Consider the following 27,263-nt stretch of genomic DNA (forward strand, 5'->3'; position numbering starts at 1 on the left):
ACCTGCTTCAAAGTAATTAAAAGGGAACCATGATTTACTTTCAAAAAGTGATTTTATCATAATTGTTTCAGCCTGTCAAAGTTGACAGTTGACTCCTGCCAGCTCGGGCTCCCGCTTACTTAAACTCCTGCTGACTTGTACCAGTTTATATTTCTTTTGTGAGTTCGTATAGTTACGTAAAGATAAAATTTTCGGGGAGTTTTTTTTTTCTTGCGCGAGCGATGCAAGCCATTACCAGTCTCTCTGCGATCTCACACCGCTGACTCAACTCGCGGATGCACTGTGCTTTAGTCATATAGCCTCAGTTTGAATCGAGATATTCCACGCTAACTTGGAATATGTTTACTACCATTTTGAAGGCTGGCATTCTGAAAATTTGGCCCAGACCCTGGCATAATATAACATCACAGGCTTCCCGCGCACCTAGATTATTTTAAACCCGTTGAAAAAAATAACGTTGTTTCCACTTAGGCACATTTCGGTCGATGACTTCACCCATCTTGGCTTAGCCGCGGTTGGGCCCACGCTTGTCGTTTACACCCTATAAAGGCTCTCAAGGATAAATGAAATATTCTCTCGACCTTGTGCGGGAGATATGACGTGTTCTTGGGTGTAACGGAGTAAAACCTATCCTGCTAAAAAGGGTGAAGGAAATATTCGCGGAAAATCTCGGATAATAATCATCGAGTGAATGCGAATAGTTTTTCAATGTCAAGTTCGCTTCGTGTTCGGATATATTCCTTTAATCCTTTATTTGTTTCTAAGTGGTTTCCTTAGTTAATAATCAGAAGACAGATAGATTCGTTGCATGATTCCTTTGCCTCAAATTCAAATTAACCTTTATCGTGTTTTTTCTCTTGTTTTTCTTTAAATTGGCTTTTACGAATGATTTCACCACAAATGTAAAGCAAACAACGATTGGATATAACGGTCGCTCATAGAAAACAGTAATATACGATAAAAGTTCTTTAATGAAGTTTGATATTTAAAAGTGTATATATGTAAAATCATATAAGTAATTAGCTCTTCACGAATGAGTCGGTGAGTGTTGGCTAAAAACATCTGTGTTCATGAACAAATGATGGTTCAGTTGTAGAATCGATAAAAATCCCTCTTGTCGTATCATACTGCGATTGTCAGATTGCCACTACTTTACAGCCAAATTAGTTGTTGCGCGGCCTCGGCGAATCCAAAATCCTTTCTTGTTGGGAAATTGCGCGTAGTCAATCAACCGTCTAAACCAATCGATGGCTTTCATGTTTTCACAGTTGCATCATAATCTATTTGATTGCAGGGAGCAAGGGAATTGATTGGTCACGCGCTATTCCAAGACGAAAAATGGATTTGAATTCTCGGCGGTCGCGCGACAACAAAATCGGCTATAATATCATACCTTTAGTCTCATATAACATCAACCAGACGGTCTGGAGAAAGTGAGGATTATGGGAAGGTTAGGAAGGGTCGAATTCCTTTTTGCGGTTAGAATTACAAGAATTGGGAGGCCTGTGGTTTTACACCAAACAGAGGCTCAAACGGGGTTCCCGCCAAAAGCAACATTTCGCAAAATGTATTTAATACTTCATAGCATTCCCGCCATCCTCTATAAAACCACAGGCCTCCCAAGTATTGTGTTTTTAACCTCTTCTGGCGATAAGGTCTATTTTGGTATTTTGGGAAGGGTAAGAAGATGCCAAGGAGTTGTGGGAAGGGATGTAAAGCCAAGGATTATGGGAAGGGTAAGAAAATGCCAGGGAGTTGTGGGAAGGGATGTGAAACCAGGGATTATGGGAAGGGTAAAAAGATGCCAGGGAGCTGTAGGTTGTGAAACCAGGGATTATGGGAAGGGTAAAAAGATGCCAGGGAGCTGTGGGGATGTAAAAACAGGGATTATGGGAAGGGTAAGATGCCAGGGAGTTGTGGGAAGGGATGTAAATCCAAGGATTATGGGAAGGGTAAGAAGATGCCAAGGAGTTGTTGGAAGGGATGTGAAACCAGGGATTATGGGAAGGGTAAGAATATGCCAAGGAGTTGTGGGAAGGGATGTAAAGCCAAGGATTATGGGAAGGGTAAGAAAATGCCAGGGAGTTGTGGGAAGGGATGTGAAACCAAGGATTATGGGAAGGGTAAAAAGATGCCAGGGAGCTGTAGGATGTGAAACCAGGGGTTATGGGAAGGGTAAAAAGATGCCAGGGAGCTGTGGGGATGTAAAAACAGGGATTATGGGAAGGGTAAGATGCCAAGGAGTTGTGGGATGTAAAACTAGGGATTATGGGAAGGGTAAGATGCCAGGGAGTTGTGGGAAGGGATATAAAACCAGGGATTATGGGAAGGGTAAGATGCCAAGGAGTTGTGGGATGTAAAACTAGGGATTATGGGAAGGGTAAGATGCCAGGGAGTTGTGGGAAGTGAAACCGGTGTTAATGGGAAGGGCAAGAAGATGCCAAGGAGTTGTGGGAAGGGATGTGAAACCAGGGATTATGGGAAGGGTAAGAACGAGAATGAGCGGGGAAGGGTTTGAAGATACTGGAAATCATGGGTAATTTTAGACTGATGACTAAATCCTTACCGATTTTAACACTTTATTTTTTTATCAGTTTCAGAGATTACAAGTTGAAAGGTTTTCATTGCACACTATTTACAAAGATAAGTTAGTTCAGGAAACTTAGTATAGATTACTTGGTACTTGAGAGCGTGAGGTTTTGAGTCTCTCTAGTGCTCGATAGAGAGAGAGTTATTAGTTAAACAAAATGTTTAACAGAAACTACATTGGTTTTAAATAGTATTTAATAGTTCTATTTACACGTCTTTATGTCCTTTTGAAAGGGGCTGCGCAATAGTTTGCGCATTGAGTTTGAAGTTTTCTAGGGGCCATGATATTAGCCACGATATTCTTCCATGACTCTTTCAATAAATCACGCGCATGACAAAGAGACCCAAAAAGACTCATTGTGGTTTCTCCAGGCTGGCTTACATCTCCCTTCTAATGGCGGAACGTTAGTACATCGTGGCCCATCGTGGCCCAAACTTGTAATGTCGCCCCTTAAAAAGACTCTGACAGCCGCCATTTTGTCGATCAACCAAAGGTCCAAGAGTAAGAACGCATCCATTTTAATCGGCTGATTAGGAAAAGATGTAGCGATATTTTCGATTGAATTTGGCAAATAAAGCATACAATTTTATTTTCAGGTTGTTATTTTGTGGTTTCTCCAAATAATTTCTCTTCGGATATTGGTTAAAAACGATAACAAAGGTGTGGCCGATAAGAGCTTTTTAACAAGACAACTATTTCGTAGGCTCAAATTTCGCCAAAGCTAGATGGAAGCTCATAATAAATAAGGTCCCAATCCATCTGGAAATACGCGCCCCGATCGTTCGTCCGTGATACGCAGGGTCGGTGCAGCATATATCTAGCGAGGTTGGGGCATGGGTGGGCTCACTCGCCCGACTTCGTAAGGTAGTCCCAAGAACTGATCCGCAATTCGCCCCGCCTCCCTGAGACCGCTGAGCAGTGCGCCGTGCACTGTCGCGGGGTAGTTGCGGATCGTGTGCTCCCCGGCGAAAAATACCCTTGGGGGGTTAAGTGGCTGGGGCGTGCCTGGTGCCACGTTAGCCGTAGGGAGGGGAGCCACGGGGGACGCCATTAGATCGTAGTCGTTGCCAGAAGACCCGGCGGCGACGTAGGAGTACGAACCACGTGACCACTCGTCCGATTTCCACCGCGTCACGACAGACTCCTTGGGCTATTGAACAAGAAAGCGATGAGGGTTACGTCATGTTCTTTAAATTGCGTGACACTGTTGAAATGATTTTATTGGATTATTGTAAACTTAGAAAATATCGTTTTTCTTTCACTGTTTGGTACTTTAGAAATATAATTGAACAGGTTTGGATTGAATTAACCGTCAAGGCCTGACTCCACTAGGCGACACGTAGCGTGCGACATTTTTCCTAGTTAAGCCACCTCGAAAAACATTGTAGCGCGCGCAAAATCTTGTAGCAGCGACAAAGAAAGTTTCTTGGATAGTTGACAATCATTTTCGTGTCGCGCTCTACAAAATTTGTCGCGCGCTACATGCTTTTGGTAGTCGGGCTCGACATGTCGCCTAGCTTAGCAAGGCCTTTAATCTATTATTTAATTTTTACTTACGTTGGGGACGTTGCTAGCGCCGAAGATCCCCCTCAGTACGCCCACAGCTCGACTAACGATGATATCATCTGGAACATTCTCCAGGTTGTCGGCCGCCTCGCCAGCCACGAGGGAGATGAGGACTGGGGCCTTGTACAAGTTCCAGAATAGAAACAACTCCCCACGTGTGTGCGTCGTGCCGTTCACGTGGCCGAAGAGGTTCGTGTTCGGGTCCCAGAAGATGCGGTCAAAGCAGAGAACGACCTGTAGGGGGGAGGGGGAAGTAGGGTTATGAAACGGAAATGAGACCAGCACCACCATCCGTTTACTTGCACTCTACGCTCGGTTGACCACGTGTCGTAGACGCTTCGCGTAAGGTCTTAGTCGGTCTTCACGCTCCAGCTAGCAGGAAAATAGGCAAGAAATCATCTCGATTTAACGATATTCTCGATATAACAATGCAATTTTCCCGGTCCTTTGTTATATCGGCGTTATATCGAGGATCTTTACCGTATTTTCAACAGAATGGCGTCAATACAGTATTTTCCTTTTTTTTTTTTTAGCAAATTTGCCGTTTTATTTTTAAAAACAACCAATAACAATATCGCCTACAGTGATGGCAGACTTTGGCAGAAATGTTGGCTGTACTGTGGGCCGTGTTTTGCAGAAATGTTGGCTGTACTGTGGGCCGTGTTTTGCAGAAATGTTGGCTGTAGGAATCGGATCGAAATATCACATTACTATTTAAGAATTTGGTTTGCACATTAGCATATAAGCGAGCCTATAATGTACGAGCTGGTTTTGGCAGTAACTCTGGTGCACGGCTGTTCTTGCCAGCAGTGATGGCAGACTTTGGCAGAAATACTGTATGCTGGCGGTAAAATTGGCGCACGGCACTTCACCTTATTAAGGTTGCCAAAACCCATGCGGTGAACAGCTGCCATTTTCCACTCAGGGAGGGGAGGGTGGAACTGCACAGCGGCAGGGTTGGCCTTGAGCACCCCCAGGGGGAGGGTGATGAGTACGGCGTCGGCTTTGAATGTCTGGGTGGTGGTGATGGACGACTTGTTGGTGCTTTGGGTAACGACCTCAACGCCTGGAGAAAAAAGTATAGGAATAAGCTTTCACATCGACACAATGCTAGACAAAAGAACGGGGATAAGCTTTCACATCGACACAATGCTAGACAAAAGTGCAGGAATAAGCTTTCACATCGACAAAATGCTAGACAAAAGTCCAGGAATAAGCTTTCACATCGACACAATGCTAGACAAAAGTCCAGGAATAAGCTTTCACATCGACACAATGCTAGACAAAAGTACAGGAATAAGCTTTCACATCGACACAATGCTAGACAAAAGTGCAGGAATAAGCTTTCACATTGACACAATGCTAGACAAAAGTACAGGAATAAGCTTTCACATCGACACAATAGTAGATAAAAGTACAGGAATAAGCTTTCATTGACACAATGCTAGACAAAAGTACAGGGATAAGCTTTCACATCGACACAATAGTAGACAAAAGTACAGGGATAAGCTTTTACATCGACACAATGCTAGACAAAAGTACAGGAATAAGCTTTCACATCGACACAATAGTAGACAAAGTACAGGAATAAGCTTTCACATCGACACAATGCTAGACAAAAGTACAGGGATAAGCTTTCACATCGACACAATAGTAGACAAAAGTACAGGAATAAGCTTTCACATCGACACAATGCTAGACAAAAGTACAGGGATGAGCTTTCACATCGACACAATGCTAGACAAAAGTACAGGGATAAGCTTTCACATCGACACAATGCTAGATAAAAGTGCAGGAATAAGCTTTCACATCGACACAATGCTAGACAAAAGTACAGGAATAACCTTTCACATCGACACAATGTTAGACAAAAGTACAGGGATAAGCTTTCACATCGACACAATGCTAGACAAAAGTACAGGAATAACCTTTCACATCGACACAATGCTAGACAAAAGTGCAGGAATAAGCTTTCACATCGACACAATGCTAGACAAAAGTACAGGGATGAGCTTTCACATCGACACAATGCTAGACAAAAGTACAGGGATAAGCTTTCACATCGACACAATGCTAGATAAAAGTGCAGGAATAAGCTTTCACATCGACACAATGCTAGACAAAAGTACAGGAATAACCTTTCACATCGACACAATGTTAGACAAAAGTACAGGGATAAGCTTTCACATCGACACAATGCTAGACAAAAGTACAGGAATAACCTTTCACATCGACACAATGCTAGACAAAAGTGCAGGAATAAGCTTTCACATCGACACAATGCTAGACAAAAGTACAGGGATAAGCTTTCACATCGACACAATGCTAGACAAAAGTACAGGAATAACCTTTCACATCGACACAATGTTAGACAAAAGTACAGGAATAACCTTTCACATCGACACTATGCTAGACAAAAGTACAGGAATAACCTTTCACATCGACACAATGCTAGACAAAAGTACAGGAATAACCTTTCACATCGACACAATGGTAGACAAAAGTACAGGAATAAGCTTTCACATCGACACAATGCTAGACAAAAGTACAGGAATAAGCTTTCACATCGACACAATGATAGACAAAAGTACAGGAATAACCTTTCACATCGACACAATGTTAGACAAAAGTACAGGGATAAGCTTTCACATCGACACAATGCTAGACAAAAGTACAGGAATAACCTTTCACATCGACACAATGCTAGACAAAAGTGCAGGAATAACCTTTCACATCGACACAATGCTAGACAAAAGTACAGGGATGAGCTTTCACATCGACACAATGCTAGACAAAAGTACAGGGATAAGCTTTCACATCGACACAATGCTAGATAAAAGTGCAGGAATAAGCTTTCACATCGACACAATGCTAGACAAAAGTACAGGAATAACCTTTCACATCGACACAATGTTAGACAAAAGTACAGGGATAAGCTTTCACATCGACACAATGCTAGACAAAAGTGCAGGAATAAGCTTTCACATCGACACAATGCTAGACAAAAGTACAGGGATAAGCTTTCACATCGACACAATGCTAGACAAAAGTACAGGAATAACCTTTCACATCGACACAATGTTAGACAAAAGTACAGGAATAACCTTTCACATCGACACTATGCTAGACAAAAGTACAGGAATAACCTTTCACATCGACACAATGCTAGACAAAAGTACAGGAATAACCTTTCACATCGACACAATGGTAGACAAAAGTACAGGAATAAGCTTTCACATCGACACAATGCTAGACAAAAGTACAGGAATAAGCTTTCACATCGACACAATGATAGACAAAAGTACAGGAATAACTTTTCACATCGACACAATGCTAGACAAAAGTACAGGAATGGTGCTGTTTTTTCCATTCAGTGATGCTGATCTTAACCCCCTGGGTAATGGGCCTCCCCCTTCCTAAACAACACCCACCTATACCTCCCCACCCACCCCTCCCCTGCTTCAAACCCCCCCTCCACCACCAACCCATCTCCCATGCCTCATCTCCCCCACCAACCCACCCCTCCCATGCCTCATCTCCCCCACCAACCCACCCCTCCCATGCCTCATCTCCCCCACCAACCCACCCCTCCCATGCCTCATCTCCCCCACCAACCCACCCCTCCCATGCCTCATCTCCCCCACCAACTCACCCCTCCCATGCCTCATTTTACCACCCACCCACCCCTCCCATGCCTCCTTTTACCACCCACCCACCCCTCCCATGCCTCATCTCCCCCACCCCTCCCATGCCTCATCTCCCCCACCCACCCACCCCTCCCATGCCTCATTTTACCACCCACCCACCCCTCCCATGCCTCCTTTTACCACCCACCCACCCCTCCCATGCCTCACCTCCCCTACTGTAGCGCACATGTCTCACTGCTGTGTTCAGTCGAATGTCCAGTCCCTCAGCCAGGGCAGCCGGGAGACATGAATAGCCGTTACGCACAGTCATGTGACTTCCACTAAACTCAAAGTCGTCATCTTGGTCCCAGTGCTTGAGTGATAGGGCAGTTAGCGGTGTCGCATTTGCGAATTCCAGGTTGGCAAAATGCCAGTCTAGAATCTGACGGTCCCTTGACGATAAGTAAACATCACTACAAGTAAACAAGTGGGGGTTAAGAAGAGTACTTTGACATGCTTTAATGGACAAAGACACAGATATGACAGGAAATCAGGCCTGTAACCAGAAAATAAATTTCATAGCTAGCCACTGGATGATAAATCCAACAAAAGCAGGTGTTTTATCTCATACTTTTGAATTGTGAAACACCAAACATCAAGAAAGAAAGGTGGACAGAAAAAGTACAGAAGGATCCAGACATCAAGAGAGGCACAGAATGAGCCAGACATCAAGAGAGAAAGGTGGGCAGAAAAGGCACAGATGGATGAACAGAGAGTGTGTCTACCTTGGTGGGTTATTTTCCAGCTCTTCTAATCTCTCGTCCAGCATCTGTTGCTTCTCATTATATTCATCATATTCCTGTGATCAGATAATACAAACAATGAGATATTGCCTTACTGTGCTGTGACATTACACAAGAATCTGTGTGTAAGTACCTATATTTTTTTACTAGCCCCTCTACTGGCTTTATTTCAAAATGGTGCGTATTACGGATTTATTGTATTAAGTTTTTATTTATTTATTTTTTTTTGCAAATAAATAGTTGAATTTTAATTTGAAGGGATAAAAATTGACATGTTCTATGTTTGAAAAAAGAACCTGAATAAGAACTAGAGCCTATAAGTAGTTCCTATTTGAAAGGTGCCTCAAAACAAGTCTTCCAGGAACCAGAGTTTCTATTTTTCTTTAAGAAAAACATGCACTCCCGCTGGGGGTGTGGGTTCTTCAGGATAAAACAGATAGGGATGCTCATCAGGAAATGAAAAATACCCCTAAAGATGCCAGTACACCAAAAATTGCTACAATAAAAAATACCCCAGAAGAAGTAATTACCCCAAAAAATACCAAATACGCAGATGTAATTAGTGGCCATCTGGGGGCTAAAAATTAAATATTGCATTTACTCTATGTCAGCTCAATACACCTTACCCTGCAGAGGGCATTCAGGTCACGTTGCTTGCTTTTTACAAGGAACTCTGATGTAACATCCCTTAGTAAAAAAAATTCACAGAAACATCTCAGTAGTAGAAACCACCACAACAGGAAATAAAAGGACTGACTGGCATACCTTGGTTCTTTGACTTTTAAAGCCTCAGTGTACTCACGATGAGTTTGGCGTGCTTTCTCCTGGATGGAGACCATCTTAAAGACAACATTTAGCATGTCAAGCTGGGTTCGTGTACAGAGTTTGTGCTATTATTTGTACTATAACTTTATAGCAAAAGCTAGGGATGCCACAAAAGTTATAGTTAGCCAATATAATTATTTCTGGTAATTTATTGATGATATTTCATTGAAAATATCTCAGTTACAAGGTTGAATTTGCTGATGGAAATGGATGCTTTTGATACTTTGCCTAAAATGGTTGTGCAATCCGGTGACATGTGCCATGTATGAATACAAGAAAGAATGTATTGAGTGATGAGCAAGTTCATGAATCATGAGTAACTTGTAGTCGTAGTGTTTTTTTTTCATTTTTTTTTTTACTTCACAGTAATTCAGCTTGTGCTTTAGGGACTAGAGAAAGCTTACTGGAGTAAGCACCGAGACAGTAAGAAATAGCTCAAATAAGCAGATTCTTTTTCTGATTTCCAGACATTAAATATTATTAAATTAAATAAACATTAATATGCCCAATAATTTCTGTTCACCATCAATCTCTTTCCCTATTGTGTGCTTTGCTTTCAGGCACTTTGGTCAAATTCCAAATTCACCAGTTTTGCCCAATTTGTGAGAAAGTGACAGTGCATATCAAGGGCCATAGAGAGCTTCTTGTAACAAATGCTGTACGGTTACCTTGGCAAGGTTCTCTTTCATGTGGTCCTGAAGGCTGAGTATTTTCTTGGCATGTTCTACTTGTTGCTCTTTGACCTGCTTTTCTTGCATTCTATGAAAAAGAAACACGAACAACAACAGACAGTGGTTTCAGTTAATTACAGTGATACTATACAATGTCCTTGTATTTACAGTGAAGGGATGCATACTACCATGACCACCTGGGAAGTTCAGGCCAGTAGCTAGGGGGGGGGGGGTACACAAGGAGTGCACATCTCCCCTTGGCAACCAAATGTATCATTTGTTGAATTCTGTGAACCTCCCTCAGTATATACCTGTGCAACCCAACTCAACAAATCCTTGCTACATACATGACTGCAGTTTTAAGTAAGCAAAAAAGAAAAGTCTGCCAAATTTATACATCAGAACTCAATGTTAGGAACCAACACATGGAGTACACAATACCACTTTGACTAAAATGTTGTGCAACCAAAATCTAACTGTGCAACTAAACTTTTAAGGCTGATCACACACATGCGGATAAGAATCACAACCTCTGAACCTTAAACCTGGTTTTCTAAAATAAATCGTCAGCCTGGCCAATACTGCTTGACGATTGAAACTAAAAACAACACAGGGCGACCATTCTTACTTGATGACTAGTTCCAGGGCATGACCAAGTGACACAGGTTTCCCATTCATATAGTTAAAATCCAGTTGATGTGACAAGAATGAAGTGGCCTCCAGCAGACGATTGAATTCCCGTTCTACCATCTCATCTTTGTCCTTAGGCACCTAAAAAGATTTCACTTGTCAGTTCTCTTCCACTCAAGAAAAAAAAAAAAGGATGACAGAAAGATGTTATCTCCCAATATCCACCATACTAGATTTATTTTTTTTTCAAATAAGTAACTTTTTATGTTGGTGGATATTGTAAATATAAATTATAAATAAAATATAAATTATAAATAAAATCTATAAAAAAAACATGACTCACAAGAAACAAGCACCTTTGTCAACCAATAGGATGCACTGTACAAATCTATGTCATCAGTAACATGTGATACATAGGATGTTGGGATAGGAGGAAAGTGCCAGGAGTATGATAGGCCGATGGACTATCCAAGCATTGTCAATCTTATCCGCCTGTCACTATAGTTTTGTACAATGCTCCCCTGCACAATGCTCATGAAAATCATGAACAACCTTTCCAGATGTGCACAAGTCCAAGAGCAGTACTGCCTTTGCTTTATATCTTTATTTGTTTGGTTGTCAGTCTTTTTTACTTTTTTTTCTTTGTCTGTTTGTCCATTACTCAACACGTGTTTCAGTCCATCTATCAAATTGTCTAACTGACAATATAAGTCTCCAAGATAAGAATTGGAAAGGTAGGAACTTGATGGTGGTATAAGGTGACAAAGAAGTGCTATTGTTGATTGTGAGTCAGGCTTTGTTAGAAAGGAATCACTTGCCCTTTGAGCAGACGCTCCAATGTGTGATTTGCTGGGCCATGGGTGATCCCGAGGGGTCTAAAAACAATAATCAAAAACAATAGATTAAAACAGGATGGGGAAGACTGACGCATTGCTAGCTACAAAGTTTACACATAGAAGAGCAATCAGACTTAGTTGAACCACATTACCGAAACTTGTGACTCAACATTTGGGACATAGAGTGCTATTTTAGCAGGGCTTCTGGAATTACGCGGAAAAAAAAACTCAAAATTACGCGGGATTCTTTGCTAAATTACGCGGAAAATCAATCATTACGCGCTAAATTACAAGGGATTTTGCAATACATTATTCTTTAAAAATCACAATTTTGCTGGATTCTTTACTGAATTACGCGCTAAATTACACGGAATATCAACTGTTACGCCCAAACTACATTTTTTTCCAAAAGAAAGCACGAAATAACTTGAAAAGGTATTTTTTTGCGCGAAAATATCTTAGGCCAGTTTTCATTGGCTCCTAGCAACCAGCCAATTAAAAAAGGTATTTTATTATTAGTCCTAGGCCTTCACGGTTTAGCAAAGAACGCCTAGTCATTTTATTAGTTTTTGAAATTCAGTTCGAAATATCGCACTCTTGAATATCTGAAAGAATATCTGTTTTTTTTTACGAGAAATAGAGGCAAGAAACCTAAAAAAACACATCAGCTGTGCACTTAAATGTTTTGTCTTTAAAAATTTAGCCAAATTACGCGGATTACGCGGAAATTTGTGGATTATGCGAAGAAAGAAAAATTACACGCTTCCGCACAAGCGCGTAATTCAAGAAGCCCTGTTTTAGACACACTGGTACTACTCTAATGCTTGGGGTCTCTGAACTTCTAGTTTGACAGCTTATAAAATTGAGATTATTGACAAGGCTCACAGCATTTATTAAAACCAACATCTTTAGATATCCCTTATGTGGTAAGAAAAGGGATACTTTCTTTAAAACACAACAACAGTTTTTAATTTGCAGGAGCTTTCTTCCCTAATCATTCTTTATAATAACGCAATATAATAGCTAATAAATTGGATGAATGGAAGCAAAAGAATTATGTGAACCAATCAATAACTCTAAGGAGTAATAAATTATCTAAGAAAATAAGTGTATTTAGATTAATAAATAAATGCACAAGAAACATTGATTAATTATCTACATTTGCATTATAATTTACTTTATTTTCAACAATTACTTAAGTACTCTCAGTTATCTTCATTAAATTCAAAAATTATTTTTGACTTTTTTTGCATTACATTTAAGAATTTAATTAATCTTATTAAGAACAAACATACATTATTTTTACAACGGAAAACTTTTAAAACAATCTTAAAAGAAGCAAGCAATGTATAAAATACTTAATACCCATTTCAAAAACAAGGGTAGGATACCAAAATTAGAAAGTTTATGAAAGAAGAGTCCTAGCTCGATGTTACAATCACTAAGAAAATCTTGCTACAGTTATGAAGCTACTATCACTAGATGGTACTTTTGAAATGAGTATAAGATCATTTAGAAATAATAGTACATACAAGTTGCACATGGCGACGCCCAATCTGTTGATGTGACGATCATCATATACAAAATAAACATTAACTTCTGATTAGAACATCATGGTACTATATTTAAACTACCATCATAAACGTTATCTAAATATGTTATACTGGGGTATATGTGTAACATACACAGTACCATGCAGGAAATAACATGCCTGTATGGCTGGTAAAAATTAGGACTATAATAATAATTAGATTTTATTATGTAGGTTGCAGAAAATAATGGCTTAAATGTGTTTGTGTATTCTCATTTTATTACTTATTTGCATGTTTTAATACTCCGTTGAAGCAGACTTCACTTGATAAGATGCATAAGTTTATGTGAAAATTTTAAGTCCTTTATCAAAGGCATCTTACTAAATTATTTAATTATTGTAAAGTAAGTAAGTGTTTTAGTAGTGTTTTTTTATTAGAATATTAAACTTCCGTGCACTTCATTAAAAGTCTACAGTAATTAATCACATTGGCAGCTATCAGTTGCACTTATGTAATGTATCACTACAACATTTTCTTTTACAGAACCTTCATGGATCCAACTACACAACTGGCAGTTTTTCAAACTGACATTCCTGGTTAACCAAGTAAAGTAAGAAGGTGTGAATTCTTTTAGAAACAATACATGAGATATAAATATTTGACCACCATTAGAAAACCTACAATATCAAGACAAAGTAAAAAAAAAATAAAAAAAAACATAATCTATCTAGACCAAGAACAATAGCTGAAATTTAGCAATCTACCACATAATTTCAATTTCTGTAAAAATTTTAAATTTTTGTTTTTGGCCATTTCTGGGGACCTATGCATTTCCACTACAGATGATCATCTAAAGGTATGTAGATACTTTACCGGCTTTCCAAGGCTCTCATACAGTGGGCATTTCTGTCTGATTTTATGCACCTCCATGCTAATCTGATTATTCAAGACTGTGAGGGGATTACCACCTGTAAAGACAATCATTTTTACAGTACCTTTGTTTGCATCAACATGCACCCTATCGTTCTGACTCACAGACTGCTAATTTTCAAGCACAACAAACTGACTGCGATAGGCCTGACACCTTTTTAACCAAGCTTTTGCCATCATGAATCATTACCTACTGTAAATCAATCCTTGTAACCATTTTAACCCTTTATAATAATTATGTTAGCTCCTTTCTATAACACAATGATGTCAACACTTTTTTACTTTTTGAGACTACAGCTTAAGGGTGGCTGTATAGTAATGTGTTTAGCGATAATGGTTCATGTATTTTATATACAAGTAAGGTGAAAATAGCTAGAAATGGCAAGCTCCTTTATGGAATGGTTTCCTGGTTAGAATAGACCTGGCTAAGGTATGCACGTCTTACCTAACCCAGTAAGAACCATTGCGCCCAGGTCTGCTATGTACTGGCCTTTACGAAATGTCGCTACACGTCCACCTACTCTCTCCTAAAACAAACAACAATTTTGGATCAACAGCTAAACAGTTTACTTGTATAGGTACAAAGTGATGTCCACCTATCGATAATTTTAATTCAGCAATCTTAGGAGAAAAACAATAAAAACACACACCTGCAAATGGACATCTCTTAGATTACAAAAAAATTAGATGATAAATCAAAATATTATCCTTGCTGCAGAATCACATAGCACATGAGATTGACAGCTTTTGCAACTAAAATATTAAATGTGGCAATCAAGTGGAGAGAAATTGCACATGTGTGCAATTTGCACGCTAAGATTATGTTCACCATAGAACTCACCCTAGCTTCCACCATGGTGACATCTATGCCAAAGGACTGCAGCTGTCTGGCTGCCATCAGGCCGGCAATACCAGATCCAACGATGATTACCTTTGGGCTTTTCTTCACTGGAAGAGTGCAGTAGAAATCTTACAGGGCCAATTGAACACTTATGGTATGGTATTATATTGGAAAGCTGGAAAATCGTTGAAGTTATATGGCGTGACCAGAATAACCATCCAGGCTTTTCAAATGACCTTTAATCTGCCAGACAATTACTCTAAATTATTGTAGTTTATTGTTTATCTCGCATATTAACACAATATTTGGAAATTGACTGAAAATAGTAATTTTAGTTTTCGATACAGGATGTACAATCTTGAAATTTTAAACCATCTAAAGAAATCTCTATTTTTGAGTGATCTTATTGGATTTCATTAAATTTTCAAAATTCTTCTGAATAAGTAAAGGATGTTAAGTTACCTTTGTTATTGTTTACATCTTCATATACCACAGTTTATTTGCAAGAAAACTTCAAAATAACCATCCATAGGATACTATATTAAGCTATTTCATTTAAATCTTATGCTGCATTCACACCAAAACCACGTTGAGTTAAACAAGGTTTTCCTTTGTCTGATAACTTGCCAAGTTTCTCATTGTGTTGACTTCTTACTAGCTAAATAATCACTTAGTAACATGTACATGACAGTTTATTCAGTTTTGTTCTTGGTTCTTTCCACTCTCAGGAGATTAAGATTTGAACCTGTTTAATTAATAAAACCACCTTTAAACTTGTTTAAGTGCTGGTGTGAATGCGGTATTAGTTACTTGCCCGAACATACAGTAGTAGGCAAGTGAAAAAGGTTTCTTTGGATGGCTTTGTATTGTGACGGAGCATAAAATGGCATGGTTGGCCTTTTTCTAGCCATGTACTCACATGTTGGTGGCATCTTGGCCATTTTGTAGACGCCAAAGTTGATGGAGCCATACCTCTCAAGGAAAGCATGTACTCGCTGAACCAGCTTGAGATCACCTGCCAATCATTCAAATATAAAAACATTGTATCTTGCTTGAACAAGAATATGAAAGGGGTTAAATGTCATGTCACTTTCACAGGCCAAAAAGGCTCAGGCCTCACAAAGTTTGGCCACGTTTAGTACAATGACAGAGGGGGAGGGATTTGTGAAAGTAAGCGTGAAGGAAGAGGCAACAATAAATATAGATTTGCAGAATTTAGTTCCCATACATTAAAAAAGTTCATTCCAATGGGAGAGGGGAAGGGGACAACAATATACAGCCGTTTATTTACTTGCACTAGGTTTGGCGATTCGGCAATGTTCTGATCATTCCAGCACTTGACTGGGTTCTCGGCAAAATGTTGTTGTTTTAGTTTGAACACGGGTTACGCTCTTCTTTAATAATATCTGCTTTTATGGGCAGCGAGTAAGACGATATCTATATGTTAAAGTTTAACAAAAAGGTAGAATTTGTCTAGTTCTTTTTTTTCAGATCTTTTCAGAGCTTTCGGTCGATGCTAGTTTTCTGTAAATATCTACGAAATCAAGTGTTGGGTTGAGTTTCGTTATTATGCATTCTGGTCACACCACTGTACACTTCAATTACTATTCACACAATAAACTGCATGACAAAGGAAAATTCCACGCAGTGAGTGGACTCCACTAACTAGTTTTCCACGCAGTAAAAGTGTGTGGATCGCAACCAGAATTCACGCCAAATCCACGTTGGTAAATGTTGAAATACATTCAGTCTGTACTGTATACTGAGCATATCACAGGAAGTACGTTTGTTGAATTTAGCTCTTTATATCTCTTTTTAAATTCCACAGGTGGAAGGGAAGGGGCAACAATATATTATATAAAACATATGGCAAGAGGTGTTTGTTGATTTGAGCTGTTTATAAAAAAATTTCATTCCATGGCAGAGGGAGGGGTTACATGGAGAGAAGTTTTTTGTGGGATTTAGCTCCCCATACATTTTTCTTAAAATCCCATCTGATGTTGATGGTGGGGGAGATCACCCCCTGGATACAGTATGTCGCTGCTGCAGGGGAGTACTTACTGTTGTTTGGTGGTTCAATCTGTGGGATTGCTGCTTCTAGCGTCAACTGCTGCTGAGGATTCTCCAGCCAAAGCTGAAGCTGCATCAAACAAAGACACCTTGAATATTGTGACTATGTCTAGCTATCTTATTACTTAGAGGGGTTATTAGCACACAAGCTGAATGAAACACACCTCAAATATTGTTACTGCTGAATGTCTAGCTTTAAATAAGAACACCCTTGGAAATACAATTGATTTTGAGTATTTTGAGAACTCTCACCAAAATGATTTTCTAAATGCTAAAACGACTTCTCACCTCTACCAATCAAGGTTTGAATTTGTAACGGAACCCATTTTTTTACCCTCTGATTGATTGAATATTGCAGTGTGATTGAAAGTCACATCTAAGTGTAGGCCAGTAAAAACTGTTCAAGGTTTTTGACGGACAGAAGTAATAATCTTTTGGAGAAAAAAAAGACGAAATAATTTACTTAGCACTTGATCCCTTATGTACAATAATTGTTGAAAGAAAGACGAAATAATTTACTTACCACTCGATTCCTTATGTACAAGAATTGTTTCTGTAGGTGGGGCGGTCCTTGAGATATATCAGGGAAACATGAAGATTCCTGCGAGGTCATCTTGTCAAATGGAAGTCGGCTCTGAAAAGCAGCTCCTTCAAGACCTATAATGGAAAGTTATAATACAGATGAGAGTACGTCAAGGAGCAAGCAGGATAAGAATTGTGACTGGATTGTTAGACCATGTGGAACAGATAAAATGTTTCTTGCTTATTGGATTTCTATACAAAATTCAAAGGTGGTTAAGCTAGTGCAGTGCTAGTTGCATGGAAGTATGACGTATGTAAGCAATCGTATGTTCTCAGCAAACCTTGGGGGGTATCATCCTCCTCCTCATCCTCTTCCTCTGGTTCAGGAAACTTGTTCTCAACCTGCTGTTCTTCTGCCTCCATAATCTCCTTGGGGATGTCATCATCACTCAGCTCATCATCTGTCAGCGTCGCAAGCTTCTCATCAACCTCTGTGTACTCAACCTGCAGGAAGAGAATTATATATTTTTACTGGCTATAAAAGGGTTGGCTTCAACCCCCTTTTTCGGAAGCTCTCGTGCAAGTTGTTGTCATTCACAGCTAGACTTCATTAAGTGGGATCCTCTGAAACTGCCAGAAGAAGACAAACTGTGACAACTTTAAAGTACAAGGGAATGTTAAAGAACTACTAGGAAAGTGTTTGAAGTCAATTTTCTACAAAAACAAGAACAAAAATTATCATTGAGAAATCTAACACAATGCATGCTTATTTGGATTGCAAAAGGAAATTCTGCACAGAATCAAGTCAAATGATGAATGACAGCTTGCCTAAAGCAAGACCGTTCTATAGTGTGTGTTCATGTCTAATCAGCCTGTGTAACTAGGTGCAAATTACAGAGAAGTGGACAAAGCACCCATAATTTCAATGCAACTAGAGTAGACTACCTCACTGATTAGCAGTCTGGTTCCTGCCAAGCCTATTAGACAGCAAGAGTCTTGTGTCTCACCAAGCCTTATTCAATAGCACATTCAACCCCTTTGTACCCATGCACACAAGTGACAGATTTATTTAACTTTTCTTAAAATAATTCAATTTCAAACAGAATCTGAGCATCATAAAATATCACTGATACTATGAGTTATTGAAATAATTTTATTAGAAAAATATTTACTTCCTTATTAGTATAAGTGAAGAGAAACAACTTTATAAAGTTGCTAAGAGCAAAACTTGTTACTAATATTTTGCAGAGAAATTCAATCAACATGGTACTTAAAAAGTGTGCCTTGTGGAGTTGGTTTGAGCTCGACTGTTGTCATGTAACGAAAGATGCATAAAGGTTTTACTCTGATCTAAATGAGACATTGAGCAGGTGGTTTGCCTTGACACACGTGGTTTGCACATATATTACAAAAAAACACAACTAAAATAGTACAAGTCCATTGCAAAACCCAAAAAATGCCCGGCAAAGTTAATTTAGTGAATGACCTTTCACAAAACGTAAGGATATTATTGTTAGAGGGATGACTGAACGAGTTGTAAATAAACAAGAGAAACCATTTCAGTGCAAAGGCCATTATTTTCAATTCGCGTTTTCAATTTGAATAAATGTTTGAGCTTAAAATCAATATATATTCGCATTTAAAACGCAGAACAGGACAGAAATCATTCGGTTAGCTATGGATATCTATTTGAGGATTTATTCACAAATTTAGAAAGGAAAACCACGAAGAAAATTGTCATTCTGATCATAGGGAGCTTGTGTTCTGAAATATAGCAAGAACTGTAGGAAAATTCCGTAAAAATAAATAAAATACAATTTAAAAAGTCTTCCGAAGGTAAAACAACAGCCATTGAGTTTGGATATACCTCATAACTCTATCCAGGAGAAATCCTGTCGCAAATAGAAAATTGCATGTTCGATAAATTGTCGAGCGAGATCGCGATGGCACAAAGACGTCGCGCTTGTCACAAAATTTTCACGAATTCTGGGCAAAATAGGCCGCTAGATATACACCAAAAACCACAAAATGTTATCCTAGTTGTGTTTTGTATTGGTGTTTTTAAACAAAAGCAAGATTTGCACGAGTTTTTGATGGATCCCAGGAGACAAGAAATGGACGCCATGTTTGTTCATTGAGATCATTCAACTGTTATTACCTCCATATTGAAACCAAATCCGATCCCTTTCGACTTGAAAAAAACTCTTTCACTTGATAACTATCGCCCTAAAAGATCCTCAATGGCCAAACAAGGTTATCTTGACAGTTTTATGACGAAGTCTTGTCCGAATCCGAGGTTACGGTAGCCTTCAGTGTCCCCCCTTGCTCGAGTCGTGGTCTGAAGCCTCGGTGCCGTGAAATGTAAACACGTGAAGCGATGAAAATTTGACAAAAATATAAACCTGCAGAATCCCTTCAAAATCACCCAATAGATCAAAGTTACTTATAGAATCACTGATAAAGCTCTGATGGTTAATATTTTCCGAATTTTATAACGAAAATGGTGAGATTCTAACAGCACGCGTAGATAAAACAATGAGCTTTTGTTAGAATAAATATAGATGACCAAGAGACCATGTATACATTTCGCTCGATCGAAAAAATGGAATCCGCGCCGGTAATTAAACCATCGGATTTTACTCATGTTTAACCCTAGGATATAGAAAATTTGTTAGAATGTAATCATTTGGATGGAATTAGAACCAAGACATGTGACTCGATGCAGCTAACCAGTCAGAACTCTTGACAGCTGAAAGAGAATAATTACCCGGAGGTCATAAAAATGCGGCTGAAAAAAATTTGCACTTTGCTGTCTGTTAGATTAAAACCCAAATTCCTGGTCGCGATCATTCGTTGGTGTAGACTTGACAACAGTAGATACCTTATAACAATCACTGCTATGGATAAAACAGAATGTTATTGCATAATTATTGGTATGCAAATAAGAAAGGAGAAAGCATACTTTGGCCCTCTTGCGTTGACTAGTCCGTCTCTGTCCGGCCGCATCTTCATTAAGATATTTCTGGTCAATCAGCCTTTTGTGTGATGGGTGACTCCCATGTTTTGGATCAGCTAAGTACAGTTGGTTTTCTGAATTTTGGCCTGAGGTTTGAGGCACGTTAAAATTCCCAACTGGTTTGGGTAGAATTGGAGTTTGATATGGTGGAATCGACATTATATGTCCTCAGATTTATCCACTGACGTAACCAACTCTAAATTCGCTAGAGTCGGTTTTCAAAAGTTTGAAAATAAATATGAGCAAAACTGAGCGTGAAGGCTGCGAGGAGAAATGTGACAATAATCCAGGTGGTAAAGAAACTGCCAATCAACACACGTGACCTATGAAAACCAATCATATCCCAACACGCACGCACGCGCAGATTGGTAGGGCTATGGTCATGAGTCACTGACGTCATGTTGCTATGACTACGGTTGTTGCCTTCCTACAAATGTTGAGATATGTGTTCATTTTAGTAAAAAATAGAGACTAATGGTGCTCCTGTCTTGTGTCTTCGTGCAATCGTTGCGTTTGATCTGTTGCATTATGCTATTTTTTTTGCGAGTTATTCGGTCATGGTTGATCAATTCGCGTTCACTAAACATCACATTCAATTACAATTTTCGGATTTTATGAGAACACTGTTACCCCTGTAGTTATTTCAAAGGGAGGGCTTATACAAATTTCAATCATTTATCGCTCAAATGTTATTTCCTTGAACATTAGCATAAACCAACTGGTAATGTTTTTATTGGATAGCGTTACTATTAAGCGGTAACTCAGGTCGACCGCTGACATAAGCAATTACTGTTGTTTTATGAGTGGAAAAGCATAGCAATAGAATAACCAACAGAATAAGGAGAAAACCGTACCGCTTTCACTTTTTTGTGGTTATCGCAACATCAAAGGGCAGAACGACGCGATAAGATCGAGCCCTCCGCCGCTGGTCACAATGAGTCCATGTTTTACCCGAGTGTGCTCTAGTCTCCGGTACCTGAGCTCTTTTGGGCTCTACGCGGTTCCATCATTGTCATTGTCACAATCGTCTTGATCCCAATATTTTGAAAATGATTTCGATCCCACCAAAATATTATTGATCGCTGATCTCTTATGACTCGTTACTCCCCTAGGTACATAGTAGAGTAATCATGAATCACAGCTCTATAAAGGATCATATTAATATTCCGATAGTACTTAGGAAAATATCAAATGTGTTCGGAAGTCATGAAGCCATATAGGGCAAAAAAACATTCAAAAAAGATACGAATGAATTAAACCGGTCTGCCTAGATTCAATCTAAGAAAGTTGGGGTTATCGGTTTGAAAGTAATGTAGAACATTTCAAGGAAAGCAAAAGTCGAGTTAAAATTCATCCAAGTTTTAAGTCACTAAAGATTGCATAGGATTCCACTTTGAAGGCGGATTTATGGGTCGTAAACACTAGTAAGGATTTGAATTTGTGGTAGCTAGCGTACAATGAATAGTTTTTAAACATCTGCGATATCCTATTTTGCCACCGAATAAAGAAGAGAGCTCGATCTTTATGAAAGCTCAGAGCCCCGATGAGCAGAGGTGAGCATGCATTAGGGAATAAAGCCCCGTTGCCAGCACCCATAACGCTTCTCTCGGGTCTCGTTTGGCATGCTCCCCGAATCGGAAGATAAATTGTTTGAACACATTTCGAAGAGCCTTGCGAGAACTTCAAACACTTTTGCGCTGCTCACAGCTGCTTATTTTCACACTTTAGATACCCAGGTTTCATGCTGAAGGAACTGACGATTTCTCGTTTCGCCTCAGGGACGTGTCCAGGGAAAAATGCAGGGTGGGGCCAGAGTAGTAATTCTATTACCAGAAATCAATTTATTTCAAAAATCGACATCTTAAGCTCTGGTTATAGGTCACTAGATCCATCTAGAAACTTTTTCTATCCAAATGCATCCATAAAATGCGTCTTTTGAGACCTTTTAGAGCACTCGCAAAGAAGGGTCTCCGAGCATGCTCTCGCCTTCTAGTCGGCATTCCGGCATTCATTAGTCGAAGCACTTCTCGTCGGCACTCATTCGTTAAGCACTTTTGCACTTTTGTGATTTTTGCGAGCCATTTTAACAGTTCTGAGTTACTCCGCTATTGTTGACCTAATTATAATCTCAATCATTAAAAAAATTTGGCGCAGGGTGCTCATTTCTAAAGTCGAGAGGTCTTTGTGGAAACTCTGCTTTAAGAAGCTAGAATTGAGATTGAAAGGAATAGATTGTAAAAAAAGTTTCGCTATTCTCTTGCGGCTTCACAAACCACTAACTTTTAAATGGGACTTAGAAAGTTTAGTTCACGCGAGGAATTGGGAACGGCGAACAAACAAAACCAACATTTGGGTGTCTGCCGACACCCAAAAATAAGACAAAATCTCTGCGAATATTACTTCGGAGAACCCACAAACATTCAGTAATACAAACAGCGGCGACAATATGTTGGTTTCCTTCGCACTACCGCTTCAGTCCTTGGAGCAAACAGGGCGGTAAAGGGGGGTAGGGGTCACGTTTTCACGGACCGAAGTATGACTTTTTTCACTCATCGCGGGCTGGAATAAACGGCGTCAAGAGATTTACCAAAACTGGACTAGAATAACGGGAATAAGCAAAATCTCGGTTCACGGAGACTCAAAAGTGCTAAATCTCGCTTCACGGGGAGAGTTGGATAACGTTTCACGGACGTCGACATTGAAGATTTCACGTTTCTCGGCAGTGAAAAATGTCCAAATCTCGTTTCACAAGACACCCTTTACCACCCTGAGCAAAGCATCATGGTTATTAGCATGTGACAGGGATTGTATTTCGCTTTCGCCACCTGTTGACCGAGCTTTTTATGAATGATTATAGCATGGGCTTTTCATCGTGACCTTGGCATGGCAATTATTCAAGTTCTTACGACGCTTTGTCTGCAATTTTAAGTTTAGGAATCGGTTTCACCTGACAAGCCATTTCTTAGAAGTTCATTTGATAAACGCTTTTTCTCCGAACACCCATGGTTATATTCTTATAGACATCATTAACGATTCAAGTCAGGAGGGAAAGTAAGGATTTAATCGTTGGTCTAGCATTTGTTTTGACTGAGAATGGCATACAAACCTGGGCTGATTGTAACAAAAATCAAGACTTTTGAAACGAAGAAATATTGACAGAATTCGCCAAAATAGCTTTAACGCCAGAGGAGGAACTATTCAAGCACCAATCAAACCAATTCCTAACAGTCCTAACAAAATTCATAAACTTAAATGTTTGGGACTCAATTATTGCGAAACGTGTATTTTGTAACATTTTTCGGCTTATCTCCTCTATCTCTAATGCAGTTATTATCATCTATGTTAAATTCTCAACTTTTTCATGGTTCGTAAAAGCGAAAGGATCACGTCATAAACTATACCTTTGCGAGATCACGAGTTCGTCTTTCTCCCCGTCTGATCGTTGCTGGCTTAATCGCTACCTTCCCTCGCGTTTTCGACTTGTTTCTTGGCATTTTAAATTTGTCTTAAAAAATTTCAATTTTTCTCAAGCACTGTGTCTGTTTTAAACGGAAACAGGTTTTTACCGGCTAATTATGCATTAAGCACAGGCAGTCTGAAAGTGCTGGAAATTTGCATGTCATGTGACTGTCACGTGACGGCTGGTTTTACCTGTTTCACAGCGGGTAGCTGTTTCATTAAAAAACAAAGCGGAACTCTCAAGTCAGCTCAAATATAAATTCACTGTGTTGTTGTCTTTTAAAAACAGTAACACAGACCCATCGCCACCTCTTACAATGACAACAAACAATGCAGCATTTTAAGGTCTTGTATAGCCTGTGTGCATCCGGTTTCGAAATTCTTATCGTACATACATGCAAAATAAGAATTTTTAAACCGGATGCACACAGGCTAGTATTGTTGTGAAATTATGATTTTCATTTTTTACCCTCCTAAATACCCAGGTTAGTGAATGCCCCTTTTTTGTGGGACGTTTGAATAAAATGCCCCCTAATGGTCATTTGGACTAAATCCCCTCCCCAAATATCTGAATACTTCTCGCCTCTTCGTCTTCTATACTTTTGCCTATAGACTCACCTTACCTTCAAAATAATAAACGGGACTCACATACTCCTATAATTCCTAAATTACCTCCCTCGCTTGAGGAATTTCGTATATAACAAAAAAGAAATCATAGTTCCCAACCTCTCTTATTATTTATGCTTGGTCTATGCCAATGGCACCAACTAAGCAAACGTGATAGCACCCTATACAAAGTTCACTTTCCAAAGTTCAAGGTAAAAGCTCATCAATCAAGCACTTGTAGGGTACATATAACAGACTCTCGTTTATTTCCGAGGGTGTCCGTTATATAAAGGTTCTACTGTATGTTTGTTATGTGGTGGTCCCGAGGGTGTCCGTTATATGGGGGTTCTACTGTATGTTTGTTATGTGGTGGTCCCGAGGGTGTCCGTTATATGGAGGTTCTATTGTATGTTTGTTATGTGGTGGTCCCGAGGGTGTCCGTTATATGGAGGTTCTACTGTATGTTTGTTATGTGGTGGTCCCGAGGGTTTCCGTTATATGGAGGTTCTACTGTATGTCTGTTATGTGGTGGTCCCGAGGGTTTCCGTTATATGGAGGTTCTACTGTATGTCTGTTATGTGGTGGTCCCGAGGGTGTCCGTTATATGGAGGTTCTACTGTATGTCTGTTATGTGGTGGTCCCGAGGGTGTCCGTTATATGGAGGTTCTACTGTATGTCTGTTTTGTGGTGGTCCCGAGGGTGTCCGTTAAATGAAGGTTCTACTGTATGGTTGTTATGTAGTGGTCCCGAGGGTGTCCGTTATATGGAGATTATGTACTGTATGTTTGTTATGTGGTGGTCCCGAGGGTGTCCGTTATATGGAGATTATGTACTGTATGTTTGTTATGTGGTGGTCCCGAGGGTGTCCGTTATATGGAGATTATGTACTGTATGTTTGTTATGTGGTGGTCCCGAGGGTGTCCGTTATATGGAGATTATGTACTGTATGTTTGTTATGTGGTGGTCCCGAGGGTGTCCGTTATATGGAGATTATGTACTGTATGTTTGTTATGTGGTGGTCCCGAGGGTGTCCGTTATATGGAGGTTCTACTGTGTGTTTGTTATGTAGTGGTGCCGAGGTTGTCCGTTATATGGAGGTTCTACTGTATGTTTGTTATGTAGTGGTCCCGAGGGTGTCCGTTATATGGAGGTTCTACTGTATGTTTGTTATGTAGTGGTCCTGAGGGTGTCCGTTATATGGAGGTTCTACTGTATGTTTGTTATGTGGTGGTCCCGAGGGTGTCCGTTATATGGAGGTTCTACTGTATGTTTGTTATGTGGTGGTCCCGCGAATGTCCGTTATATGTGGGTTCCACTGTATGTTTGTTATGTAGTGGTCCCGAGGGTGTCCGTTATATGAAGGTTCTACTGTATGTTTGTTATGTGGTGGTCCCGAGGGTGTCCGTTATATGGAGATTATGTACTGTATGTTTGTTATGTGGTGGTCCCGAGGGTGTCCGTTATTTGGAGGTTCTACTGTATGTCTGTTATGTGGTGGTCCCGAGGGTGTCCGTTATATGGAGGTTCTACTGTATGTTTGTTATGTAGTGGTCCCGAGGGTGTCCGTTATATGGAGGTTCTACTGTATGTCTGTTATGTGGTGGTCCCGAGGGTGTCCGTTATATGGAGGTTCTACTGTATGTTTGTTATGTAGTGGTCCTGAAGGTGTCCGTTATATGGAGGTTGCACTGTATGATTGAGTGATGGTCCCGCGAATGTCCGTTATATAGGGGTTCGTAAAATCGAGGTTCCTCTGTATAACGGACGGCCTAGCTCGTTTGGTGCGGAGGTTGTCCGGTTAATGGAGGTTCTGCCAGTCTAATGTAATGTTTCACATGTGGTGGTCCCGAAATTGTCTATAATATGGAGGTTTTCCATGTCACTGTTGATACTTTCATTACCTCTCCTCGTTTGCGCCGTGAATGTACACTCAAGAAGTGTCGCTTTAGATGATAGTGATGCATGTAGGTCTTATCGCATTCAGTGCACTTGTGTCTCGCAGGATTGTCGGAATGAGATCTCATGTGCCGTTGCATGGTGTATTTTCGGTTAAAAACTTTCCCGCACACAGTACACTGGAATAATTTTTGCCCTGGTGTCAAAGTTTCGACATTTGTGAAGACTCTTGACTCCTGCGCACCAAATTCAGTCAACGCGTTTAGCTCCATCGTGTCCAGAGTCCTCACTATTTCTCTTCTTCCCAGTAAGTGACAAATTGACAAAGCTAATTCTCTCGATAATCCAGCAAGTAAGTGAGTGCTTCGTTACCTAAGTTCTTTCCGTTAGATAGAACCTTTTATATGCGCACCCATACTGTTATTTGCGTACTTGTTTGATGAAGAATGGTTTCGCCGTTTTTTAACATAAAGGTAAACTAACGAGGTATTGTGGGCGTTCTCCTGGGAATAAGCTTCTTTTGTGCTACTATTTTCGAAATCGAATTGTTCTACGTTGGTGTGTAAGTGAATGCATCATTATAATGCAAAATACTTTGTTTTGTCAATGCATCATAAGAATTGTTTTAAACGCACCAACCGCTCAATGCGCTATATATTCTTTTTTTGTTTTTAATTGGATTTAGTCAGTCAGAGTTCGATCCTCGGTTAACGCCTTAGGTCTCTTTTTTTTGTATTGTTTTTGTTTTTAAGCTTCTGTCATTCCATACATACATACTTAATTTTCTTAGAAAATTCCTGTAAAGAGGAAAACGCGCTGGCATTGTTACACATATCCACAAGAA

At 39.7% G+C, this 27,263-nt stretch overlaps 1 protein-coding gene across 5 annotated transcripts; it reads right to left on the reverse strand.

The window, feature by feature from the left end:
• Nucleotides 1-2,562: 2,562 nt before the first annotated feature.
• Nucleotides 2,563-26,770, reverse strand: LOC5512813 (lysine-specific histone demethylase 1A). Of its 5 annotated transcripts, none has more exons than XM_048721821.1 (19): nt 26,425-26,770; nt 17,784-17,946; nt 17,444-17,577; nt 16,912-16,990; nt 15,770-15,865; nt 14,851-14,957; nt 14,455-14,536; nt 13,953-14,047; nt 13,080-13,103; nt 11,530-11,586; nt 10,710-10,852; nt 10,079-10,169; nt 9,351-9,424; nt 9,212-9,272; nt 8,568-8,641; nt 8,011-8,255; nt 5,029-5,222; nt 4,148-4,390; nt 2,563-3,740 (listed from the first exon to the last, which is right to left on the reverse strand). In XM_048721821.1, exons 1-19 carry the CDS (start codon nt 26,689-26,691, stop codon nt 3,408-3,410), a joined length of 2,562 nt encoding a protein of 853 aa, XP_048577778.1. In that variant the 5' UTR covers nt 26,692-26,770; the 3' UTR covers nt 2,563-3,407. The 5 variants fall into 5 exon arrangements, with proteins under 5 accessions (XP_048577778.1, XP_048577781.1, XP_048577780.1 ...); XM_048721824.1 differs by lacking the exon at nt 26,425-26,770 and adding an exon at nt 23,860-24,012; XM_048721823.1 differs by lacking the exon at nt 26,425-26,770 and adding an exon at nt 20,405-20,754.
• Nucleotides 26,771-27,263: the final 493 nt, after the last annotated feature.

The sequence above is a fragment of the Nematostella vectensis genome, chromosome 14 (genome assembly GCF_932526225.1).
Source record: "Nematostella vectensis chromosome 14, jaNemVect1.1, whole genome shotgun sequence".
Taxonomy (NCBI): domain Eukaryota; kingdom Metazoa; phylum Cnidaria; class Anthozoa; order Actiniaria; family Edwardsiidae; genus Nematostella; species Nematostella vectensis.